Source organism: Poromitra crassiceps (genome assembly GCF_964638095.1).
Source record: "Poromitra crassiceps genome assembly, chromosome: 7".
Classification (NCBI taxonomy): domain Eukaryota; kingdom Metazoa; phylum Chordata; class Actinopteri; order Beryciformes; family Melamphaidae; genus Poromitra; species Poromitra crassiceps.
This window is the reverse complement of record NC_139628.1, coordinates 45,839,379-45,851,878: the sequence shown is the minus strand read 5'-3', so window position 1 is coordinate 45,851,878 and position 12,500 is coordinate 45,839,379. Positions and strand designations below refer to the sequence as shown.

Genomic DNA, 12,500 nt, shown 5'->3' with positions numbered 1-12,500 from the left:
GCCTGCATGTGTGCTCTTTATAATGGATGTGTCGAAATATACAACAGTAAGGTTGGGTAGAGTAGATGGTGAACGGACAACCAAAAGCACACTCACTAATTCCAAATATGAAATATGAAAACGACACACCTACAAAATAGCTGTGTTTTAGGATATAATTATTGATGTCTTTTTGAATTATATTGTTGAAATCGAGATAGAAAAAGTGCTTTCTAGTGTTTTGGATCAAAACCTTCCATGTTGTTATTGTGTGGGTTGTAATGTAACACTGGCCAAATCCGGATGCACGCTCTTTTATGTTTCCAGTCTTTCAACTCAAAGATTAATATGCTGAAAGCTAAATGAAATAGTAAAATCACACTCAGAGTTATAAAACTGAATTTTAGATCAAAAGCTGTATATATCTGGATTGGGCCAATGTTGCTCTTGTTCACTTGTATAGGACAATTTGCCCTGCAGCTACAGTATATCTCTGGATGGTAAATCACACATCAAGTTTGCTTTGAGGTTCGTCCTCCTGATGTGTGCTCAAATTGAAATGTAATGCATGACTGCACTGAAAGCAGAACCCTGCAGTTTCCCGCTGGAGTAACTTCAATACTGTCTTCTTGCGCATACAGAATCAACACAGCTTGTTTTGGTGTCTTTTAGGAGCACCACTGGCAAGCCCACCCCCTTTCCCCTGAAGATGTGGAAGTCTTTGTTTAAGCTGTAATTCCTCGAATGGCCACTTGAGGCAGGACTCAGAAGTCCCGTCGTTCATGTTAAAATGCCCCACTTTGTAACAGTGATTAAGCATCTTTACAGCCTGGTCCTTAACACGGTTTTGGTCTATATAGCTAATTTCACCTTTTCATAACAACTGTAGGGGGGTCATTTTTGACATAACTCGCCCGTTTGGAGTAAAATAGATGATAGAAAAGGGGGTGATTGACAGATCGTCTGTCCAGTGATCGCGCAGCTTGCCGATCACGGACCAATAGCAGGCGGAGCTGCGGCTCTGGGAAACTCCCATCTCAGGTGAGGTGTGGAAGGACTCAACCCATTCCCTCCCCACTCTGCTGACGAAAAATCAAGATGGTGACGGCCAACGTTTGAACTCCGCCAGGGAGAAGGAATCTAATGGGATAGCTACGTCCATATTATTTATGTCTATGCATGGTACCCACCCTCCCCTCCTTGCAGTAGGCCAGAAGCTTGTCCTCCTCCTTGGGGTGGAAGATGAGCGAGTCGGGGGTGAAGGAGATGGGCTGCCGCTGGAAGGACGAGCCCTCGTCCGTGCTGATGAACAGCATCTGGTCCCGCTCGTTTATGGACGAACTCACCAGCACCACCTGAGAGAGAGAGAGACAGAGACAGAGAGAGAGAGAGAAGAGGAGGGAGATAGAGGAGAAGCAGGTCAGAGGGTAACGTCCTGAAACGTATTCGCCGGCATTCAGCGCGCCATCAGCAGCAAAGAGGTTTCCCCTTCCTCAATACCTGTGCATAATTATATTCGTTTCACTGCAACCGCTGAGAAGCGCTGCAACACAGATGCCTGTCCTGCCCACGCACAAGCACATTTATTCAAGGCCACTCTTGTCTCGGGGGCTGCAAGAACTTTCCATCACCCTTACACGGTGCTTAGACCGTGGCGACGCCATATTGATTATCTATTCAGAGTTCATATAGCTCATAAAGTGAAGGCATTAAACAGGGAAGGAGGGGGGGGGGGCACACCGGGCACTGCCGGCCCACCAATCACAATTATGTCCCGGGGCACGCAGAAGTAACGCGACCAATAGGGATCGATATAGGAACTAATGAACCAATCGCGTTCATTAGGAGTCGGTGAGAGGTGGGAAGCTGCGCGGGGAGGGTCGAAAGGCTGTGTTGTTGTCACAGGTCATGTTGTCACTGTCTTTGCAGCTGCTCGTCTACAGAGGGTACCTGTATTTGTTACAGGATAGGGGCTGTGGAGGTACGTGACTTTACCTTTGTATTACCGTTTCCTCAGTCGACCGAGGAAGAAAAGGCACCTGCTATGAACATCTGCTCCATGCTGTGGCCAAGCTTTGAGATTTATGTTTGCAAATCAGAGACGAGACAGAGATGAATACAGCAAATGAGATGGACCCCGCAGCTTCAAATGATTACTTCAAGAATTTGTTATGCTTATTTCGCAAACGCATGAACAAACCTGTAGCACACCGTTATCAAAGAAGCTACATTAGAATTATATCTTTGTTTCTATCATGTCTGATTTTCATTCAGACTGAACACGGTTTTCAGGTTTTCATGATACTGACTTCTACACCCAGTGGTGTAGAAGTGGACACCATCCGCCGGCCTGACGGGATTCGGTACAGAGTATTTAAAGAAGTCTGTATGTTCTTTCATATGAAACACTGGTTAAATGCATGAGATCAGGGTGTCAATTTACTAAACCCTGAAGCTATGGCAATTCCTTCCAATATCCATTAGACTTCTGTAGAGCAATGACTTATGGTGGAAAATGTATTAATATTTGGTCAATGTGATGAATTATTAGACATGATAGGTCACTAAACTATCATCTTAGGCTAGAGGGAGCATCGGTCCTGAATGCTCCCTTGGTGTGTTTTTGTCTAATGTATGGCTTAAAAATAGCATTAGCATTAGCAATAGCATTAGCAATAGCGTTTTTCACTATAATGATAAAACCTATAACATCAAATGTTCACTCTAAGGCAAGCGACAGCCATGCTTGAACTCTGAGGCAGGCGTGTTGTTTCTTCATGATGAAGTGAATGCCTGCTCCTCAGCCCGTCTGTTAGAACCTCAGAGACTACAGAGCTGCAGCAGATCACCACAGCAGCTTCAACTGGCACCTGGAAAGTCTACTCTGCAAAACGTCTTGTTGCTCAGACAGCTTCTCCTGTGAAAGGAGGAGAAAGTCCTGGAACTCGCTACCTGATCACTTGAAATCTGTTGCAAACGTCACCTGTTTTAAGAGTTACCACATCCTGACTAATTAATCTCTGTTGTATTTTATATCTGTTTTAATAGTGTTTTTACAAAAGCCCATCTAACATTGCAAATTAGGCTATAAATGTTATATGTAACATCAGACCATTTTTGTCTCAATGTTCTATGTCTATATGTCCTTATTCAAATAAACATTGAATAGTTATGACTTGACACACACACACACACACACACACACACACACACCCACACACACCGTATTAAGCGCACGCACACACACGCACATGCACACACACACACACACACAAACTATTTTTCAATATGCTCATCACGACTGCAATTAGGCATTGTTTAACATGCCTCACTGCACTAGAGAGTGGTGTGTGTGTGTGTGTGTGTGTGTGTGTGTGTGTGTGCATGTGCGTACGTACGTGTTTGTGTTTGTGTGTGCATGCGTACGTACGTGCGTGTGTGTGTGTGTGTGTGTGTGTGCGCGTGCGTACGTATGTGTTTGTGTTTGTGTGTGTGCATGCGTGCATGTGTACGTGTGTGTGTGTGTGTGTGTGTGTGTGTGTGTGTGTGTGCACTGCTTGTACGAAGCACACTTCCACGAGCTGCATGGTCAATTAAAGGCAGAGCATTTGTTTGGCTGCCAAGCTGCCAGGTGAGAGAGGGCAACAAGGACAGGTTTTTAATGAATACTCCTTTATTATTATTATTATTATTATGATTTTAATTTACCTTGGGAAAAGTGGCTGAACTTTTTCCGGCAAGCCTTTGCGGTGAGGGACACACCGCAAATACTACAGTGACAGACGGTCAGACATGGCCGACGGCCGACTGTGGGCTTGGTGGGGCTTCAAACTGACTGTCTTCCAGTCAAAAAGCTGCTTCTCTCACCTTTAGGCTACTGATGCCTGCCAGAATTAGGCGACGAAAATAATTAAGAGGTACCTGCTGTTAGGATGGCGCATGTTAGTATGTATGTGGAAAGGGAGATGAGTGAGTGTGTGTGTGTGTGTGTGTGTGTGTGTGTGTGTGTGCCAGCAACCCTGTCCATATTGCTGCATCTTCCAGATGTTTTACTGCAGCCCATTCTCTTCCTTCTGCGTACAAATAAGACAACTTGACACTTTCAGATTGCGTGCCGTGAATAGCCCAAAGAGGCGGGAGCTGGAACCAGGAAGTAGCATGACATTGATCTAAGCCGGGTGCAGTGGTCGGGTGCAGTGGTCGGGTGCAGTGGTCGGGTGCAGTGGTCGGGTGCAGTGGTCGGGGGAACAAAACCCTCGTCTTTCACACCGTGTTCGATCCCAGCGTGTTCGAAGTCTACATTTCAACCAGAAGTCACGTTAAACGGTTTTTGTTATTTAAGCCTATAACCCAAACCACCACCTTAACCTTAAACAAGTTGTTGTACTTGCCTGAACCGGGTCGGTCGTGTTGCAGAGGCTTTTATTGTGAAAGTTATGATCAAAACAAATCTTCTCATTCGGACTAGCTTTACACTTGTTTTGGTGGACATGTGTCCCAGGCCAGGCAGATTACCTGCATGCAAAATTGGCAATTGCACGCAATGTGAAAGTGTAAAAGGTGTTATTTGTATGCAGATTGGATCTAATACAGTGGCTGCTTTGCTGCTTGGTTGGAATGAAAACCTGTTACGATCAAGTGATGATGTGTTTCCATTAGAAAGTAGCATAAACTAGTAGCGATGATGAGAGATGCTTTAACACGATTGCAGAAGCAGGTTTGACGTCGCCGCCTTCATTCTCTTGGGCCTCAATGGCACGTGACTGAGACTGTTGTAACGCACGTCTCGTGTGTCCCGTGTGTTTGAGTCCGTACTGCACTGTACTGTGTCCCGTGTGTTTGAGTCCGTACTGTACTGTACTGTACTGTACTGTGTGTGACTGAGACTGTTGTAACACACGTGTTGTGTGTGCCGTGTGTTTGAGTCCATACTGTACTGTACTGTACTGTACTGTGTGTGACTGAGACTGTTGTAACACACGTGTCGTGTGTCCCGTGTGTTTGAGTCCGTACTGCACTGTACTGTGTGTCCCGTGTGTTTGAGTCCGTACTGTACTGTACTGTACTGTACTGTGTGTGACTGAGACTGTTGTAACACACGTGTCGTGTGTGCCGTGTGTTTGAGTCCGTACTGTACTGTGTGTGACTGAGACTGTTGTAACACACGGGTCGTGTGTCCCGTGTGTTTGAGTCCGTACTGTACTGTACTGTGTGTCCCGTGTGTTTGAGTCTGTACTGTACTGTACTGTGTGTCCCGTGTGTTTGAGTCCGTACTGTACTGTACTGTGTGTCCCGTGTGTTTGAGTCCGTACTGCACTCTACTGTACTGTGTGTCCCGTGTGTTTGAGTCCGTACTGCACTGTACTGTACTGTGTGTCCCGTGTGTTTGAGTCCGTACTGCACTCTACTGTACTGTGTGTCCCGTGTGTTTGAGTCCGTACTGCACTGTACTGTACTGTGTGTCCCGTGTGTTTGAGTCCGTACTGCACTGTACTGTGTGTCCCGTGTGTTTGAGTCCGTACTGCACTGTACTGTACTGTGTGTCCCGTGTGTTTGAGTCCGTACTGCACTGTACTGTGTGTCCCGTGTGTTTGAGTCCGTACTGCACTGTACTGTACTGTGTGTCCCGTGTGTTTGAGTCCGTACTGCACTGTACTGTGTGTCCCGTGTGTTTGAGTCCGTACTGCACTGTACTGTACTGTGTGTCCCGTGTGTTTGAGTCCGTACTGCACTGTACTGTGTGTCCCGTGTGTTTGAGTCCGTACTGCACTGTACTGTACTGTGTGTCCCGTGTGTTTGAGTCTGTACTGCACTGTACTGTACTGTGTGTCCCTATGGGGCGGCAGGGCCATCCATCAAGTCAGCCCGCCTCTGCCAATATGTCTCCATTTAAAAGACATCGCTCAGCTTGACTCAGTGGAGCTCTGACAGCCCAACATCACAATCACCATCACACACACACACACACACACACACACACACGCACACACACACACGCACACACACACACACACACACACACACACACACACACACACACATCATATCACCTACAAATAAAGTCTTACGTGCACAAATACGTGCACTAAGACTAGAAACACCTCACTAATGTTACAAAACTCATTTGGAGAAATTGATTAGTCAAGCATCATGAATCTGTGTGTGTGTGTGCGCGCGTGTGTGCGCATGTGTGTGTGTGTTGAACCGTTGAACCTCTCATATTTGAGCCTTATGGAAATGATCACGTTATTTAGTGGAGTCATAATTCAGTGTGACTGTATATAAATATTGGAGCCACTGACCCCTGTAGCGATAGCTAGAAAGAGCCTAAAATGCACACATGAATGCTATTGAATTAGCCCAACGATCCAAAGAAAGCATTAACCCTGCTTTTTGTGTTCAGCACTCTGGGTTATACTGCTATAGTTCTCACAGTGCAAAAATATGATCCATCTTCTTCACAGTCTTAAATTCATCTCATCTAGTGTCGGGTCTTGAACTGTGCTTTTTCTGCAGGCTGGGTGAGGTAATTTCATTGTTTTCAGTGCAATTCAACGTGTTTGGTGAATCTTCTTGCATAACATGTCACTTTCTTCAACCTTATTCTGTCACGCCTTATTTCAGCATGGTGACAGTTCCTAGAGGGGGATGGAAACAAGCTGAGGAAACAATCGGAAAGATCCACTGAATTTTAAGACTAGAAAATGAGACTAGCGTAAATGACTCGTTAAGACGGTGTGCTCTCTGCACATGTGCACTACGCATGTAAAAGATAGGAGAGTTCAAACTGTGGTATGCCATGGCTTACTGTATATCTTATGCACTGAGCAGACAGGGACAGACTGAGCAGACAGGGAGACACGGAGCAGACAGGGACAGACTGAGCAGACAGGGACAGACTGAGCAGACAGGGACAGACTGAGCAGACAGGGACACACTGAGCAGACAGGGACAGACTGAGCAGACAGGGACAGACTGAGCAGACAGGGACAGACTGAGCAGACAGGGACACACTGAGCAGACAGGGACACACTGAGCAGACAGGGACAGACTGAGCAGACAGGGACACACTGAGCAGACAGGGACAGACTGAGCAGACAGGGACAGACTGAGCAGACAGGGACAGACTGAGCAGACGGGGATAGACTGAGCAGACAGGGACACACTGAGCAGACAGGGACAGACTGAGCAGACAGGGACAGACTGGGCAGACAGGGACAGACTGAGCAGACAGGGACAGACTGAGCAGATGAGGATGAGGAAGTGCTCCTAATATTCTGTAGAAAGCTGCAGGGAAAAGTGCAGACATCTTCAAGACAGAAGAGAAACCCTCTTACTTCTCTCGTCATCTCCCCACGCAATAACGCCGCACGCCTACGAGTGGCGCTGTTGTCAAACTGTAAGCAAGCGCCCGCATCATCAAACTGAGCTCCACTCACTAACTCAAACAGAAGAAGACTGTGAACTTTTATTTGGGTTTGGGGACGCAACAAAGAGGGCAAAGAGAGCTACCACTCTCCTCCTCAAATCAAAGGACTGTGATACAGTCTTACTCTCCATAACTGTTTCCTCTGAGTAATAAGTCAAGCTTTAGGACCGGAGGGCTACAGAGCTCCTATTGTTGCACAGCAGATAAAACGGGGGCTCCATACTTCCTGTGGAGATCTTCAGAGAGCGGCGCATGAAGGGGACCGAGGAACAGAGACTCGCCTGAACGAGACGAGACTGCAGTAATCTCTTCGCAGAGTCCGGGGCTCAGAAGTCCGCAGGAGTGTTTTGACGTACATCAGAAGATATCGCTGTCTTAATCCGTTATAAAACAACGAAATCTACTTAGCGCTTAGCGGCTCAGAAAGGCTTACGCGGAGGAGGGCTGGGCGCGCGACCAGAGCGCGCATAGTGTGGAGGTCTGTGGGACGGAGCACGATAAGAACGCTGGTGTGTGCTATCTCTGAAGTGCATGATGCCACGGCTTTGAGCGCCTGAGTTACGTAGCTGAAGGAAAGCCACTCCTGCCTTGAGCATGCAGAAAGCTTGAATGTGACACATGGGCACATATAGGTCATAGGTCATGGTACTGTACAGTATGTCACATGTGGCGAAAACGTATGAAAAATGCACTGAGGCACAGGCACACATAGAAACACAGATGGTGCAATGCGTGTCCCATAACAACATGTTGTGTTTGGGAGGTTTCAAAGTAAAATGCCTTGCTTATTGAGAGTCTGCCTGGGGACAACCATCCTGGTCGCCAGACATTATTGCCAGAACGTCGGCGTTGTGCATTAACCTTAACTTACTGTAAGCCTAACCCAAACCACAAACCATAAACTTAACCTTAACTTACTGTAAGCCTAACCCAAACCATAAACTTAACCTTAACTGACTGTAAGCCTAACCCAAACCATAAACTTAACCTTAACTGACTGTAAGCCTAACCCAAACCATAAACTTAACCTTAACTTACTGCAAGCCTAACCCAAACCATAAACTTAACCTTAACTTACTGTAAGCCTAACCCAAACCATAAACTTAACCTTAACTTACTGTAAGCCTAACCCAAACCATAAACTTAACCTTAACTTACTGTAAGCCTAACCCAAACCATAAACTTAACCTTAACTTACTGTAAGCCTAACCCAAACCATAAACTTAACCTTAACTTACTGTAAGCCTAACCCAAACCATAAACTTAACCATAAACTTAACCTTAACTTACTGTAAGCCTAACCCAAACCATAAACTTAACCTTAACTTACTGTAAGCCTAACCCAAACCATAAACTTAACCTTAACTTACTGTAAGCCTAAGCCAAACCATAAACTTAACCAAGTTGTTTTACAGATGCAGGACTCTTCAATTGGCACAGGGACCTCACAAGGTTTAAGTTAATATACTTAAATTGAACTTAACTGAACATAACAAACCAATTCAACCTGTTAATAAACAGTATAGATATCATTACGTTCTCCAAAGCAATGTCCCTTATGGTGTAACAAAGTTGAGCCTTTGCTGGCAGCTGAGAGACGAAATCAACAAGTTATCTCAAGGCGCTTTACAAACAGAGCAGGTACAAGACCAGGCTCTTTATTTTAAACCCAACAATTGAAACAATTCTCACATGGTTTTATTTGTGTTGAACGTTTAACGAAGGGCGGCAAAGCTTTCAAATTAACTCGTAACAACGTAAACAAAAATTTACGTTGAGATTGTAACATTTGCAGAGATGTAAAATGCCACGTTTTAGAAACATATTTTGCTGATGCTTTGTTTCTAATTCACATTGAGATTCTACATAATCCCAATTTGCAGGGGTTGGGACAACACACACACACACACAAACACACACACACACACACGTGGTAGCTATTCACAGCTCGCGGCACTATTGCTTTCCACCTAATTACATATGTAAATTGGTTTTGGTTTGCAGTGGGAGGGGCCTGTGTGATGGTGGGAGGGGCCTGTGTGATGGGAGCTCATTGAGCCGTGGTCTGCAGAGGACACCACTTCCTGTCAGCGCAGGAAGTCCGTTCACGGCCGGGAGGTTGAGGCCTCTTTGCGTGCTCCCGTGCACGCCAACCCTCGCACATTGAAATTGACGGACATTAATTAGACGTGATTTAACAAGTAAACAAACTGACTAGCCGCTTTAGTCGTCTGACATTGTTTGGAAATTTGGTTCTCCTCAGAAGATGCAAGTAACAGTCCTGCTAAAAGTCAGTTAATCCTACTTTATACTCCATATACATAAATGCAGAATTTCATCTATCCATCTGAACAAGTCTCATATTTAGTCTTACAATTGTTTTTCTTAAAACAAGCGAAATAAAGAAGTAATTGCACCTGTTTCTAGCGCGGACTCACTTCTGTGAGTGTGCCTATCAACATGTTGAAACGAGACAAATGAAGACTGATTACGCCCACGAGTATCAAGACAAGGACCGTTGATTCAAGTCAGCCCTTGAAACGGGCTGATTTTCTGGGAAGACGAATGAAACGATCACCCCCCTGATTGGCCCATTGTCTCCTCACTCCTTTTTACGAAAATCAACATTTTAAAGAGTCTGGCGGCTTGTCGAGAGCTTTTTCTTTGGGCCGCGTACGGCATCCTACCGGCAACCGTATTCAAAGCCTCACCTCTCCTGCACCACCTCACACACACACGGACACGGACACACACACACACACACACACACACACACACACACAGGGACACACACACACACACACACACACACCTCTCTCGGCGGTGTGTTAGCCAGGACAGGTGTGAAATGCTAGCAGGCTGCGGGGAGAGAGAGTTAGGGCAGCTACACGGCAACACGTTGTCTCTGGAGGTGTGAGATACAGAGAGAGACGAGAGGGCCGAGAGCGTCCCCCCCCCCCCCCCCCTCGGCTACAGCGCTAATGCATTAGCCCCCTCGTGCATTATGGATATTAGCTTCCACCCTGCCATCTGCATTGCATTTGGACTACAGCGGTGGGCGACTGGTGGGGAAAAAACACAGCATCTCTCCCCACCCACCATCTTGGCCCATGTCCACAGCAAGTGGGATATTCCCACCGAGAGTGTTACACGCACGCACGCACAAACACACACACACACACTTATGCATACACAAACACATAGAGTAGGAAGGGCAGGATATAGTTTCAGACATGACCCCAGGCCAAAAGCTCATGAAAGATTTAGTATGTTTTTGTTGTGAACATACATATATGCAGACACACTCAAACACACACACAGAACAGTTACTACCTTCGGTTCTGAAAAAATGTGGTCAACGTGGAAGTGCCAAAAACCTGCAGTTCCTCGAATGGCCACTTGAGACTGGCTGCAAAAGGGAGTGATTCCCCATTCACCTGCATGTTAAAATGCCTGACTTTACAGCAGAAATACATGTTTAAAGCCTGGTAAAAGAAAAGAAAAAAAAAGAAAAAAGTTGGGAACTCTATAGATAATTTCACCGTATATATATATATATAACTCTATATAACTAGAAATGAATGACCTGACTTATCACTTGATGTATGACCTCAGCAAACACTTTCTTAATGAGTTTATGTCTCAATCATTAGTTTCAAGTCTTCTTCAACACAGCATGATGTTCATTTAGTCAATTCTGGTCCCATTTAGAGTCAAATAGACGATAAAGGAGACTATGTTTTTGGGGCGTAATTGACAGGTCGCCGTTCCAGTGATCGTGCAGCTCATGGACCAATAGCAGGCAGGCAGCGCTGCAGCTCCTCTCGTCCAAATATGGTCAACTGGCTTGAAGAAAACAACGATGGCGACGGTCCCAATCCGAAACTGACATCATGGTGGCTACGACCATGTTTGTTGTGTGTGTGTGTGTGTGTGTGTGTGTGTGTGCGTGTGACACAGAGAGATACATGTAGAGATAGGGAGAGTCTCTTCTGTGTGTGAGGTCATATTGAGACTGACGGCATGGATGGATGCCAGGAAGAAGGGTGTGTGTGTGTGTGTGTGTGTGTGTGTGTGTGTGTGTGTAGTCACTGCCTGTCCCAGATTCAGTCTTGTTATCTAGCTACTCCCCCGACTCCCATTCACTGCCACTCCACATCCCAAAGGACAGCTCTCTCTCTCTCTCGCTCTCTCTCTCTTCATCCACTGGCCCACAGTGATGTTTCCAGCCAGCAGCTGTCAAGTGAATTTTACAAGATTCTTTTAATGTTGCAAAAAATCAAACAGAAAATTAGGGGTGTTTCTATTAGTCTTCTAAACCGCGGTGCAAACTAAGCACATGTCATTACTTATTAAACAAATACCTTTCCGTCATAATTTATCACCCCAAAAACTTCAAGTGAGCCCAATTTGTGTGTACTGTGTGTGTGTGTGTGTGTGTGTGTGTGTGTGTGTGTGTGTGTGTGTGTGTGTGTGTGTGTGTGTGTGTGAAAATGAAGATTTTTTTTTTTATTGGATTTGAGCATTTCCATGCAGCCATTCTAATTCGATACATCTGGCTGGGCAACATACAGTACTAGTCAAACGCTTGGATACACTTTCTCATTTAAGTGAATGGGAAGGTGTGTTTTTTGACTGGTACCATATATATATCTATATATAGATATAGATATAGATATAGATATAGATATAGATATATAGGTAGAAAACTGATAAAGATATCGTCTGAGATTTTGGATATGGTAATATGGTAATACGGCATGTGTTGTCTTTTCCTGGTTTTACATTACAGTAAAGTGATGTCATTTTCTGAACTTACCAGCTGTTCTATTATTTGTCTTTACCCACTTAGTCATTATATCCACATTACTGATGATTATTTATCAAAAATCTCATTGTGTAAATATTGTGTGAAAGCATCAACCGTCAAAGGAAACCCTGTCTTTGCATTTTATTTTGATCACAGTCTTGTTTTAATAAAAGTGCTTGTGACATCTCATATGTGGCTTGGACTTACAACTGAAAAGACTTAGATATGTATTGTGTATCACAGTCATAAATACTTAGATATGTATTGTGTATCACAGTCATT

General features: G+C 45.1%; 1 protein-coding gene across 1 annotated transcript in view; it reads right to left on the bottom strand.

Moving 5' to 3' along the window:
- Positions 1-12,500, bottom strand: part of sorcs2 (sortilin-related VPS10 domain containing receptor 2) — a gene marked incomplete at both ends in the record, with an annotated part of 265,843 nt that overhangs the window by 68,847 nt on the left and 184,496 nt on the right. Inside the window, one exon of the mRNA XM_083640144.1 lies at positions 1,170-1,334. Within this exon, the coding sequence (XP_083496270.1) occupies positions 1,170-1,334 (165 nt within the window). The remainder of the gene's footprint in view (positions 1-1,169; positions 1,335-12,500) is intronic.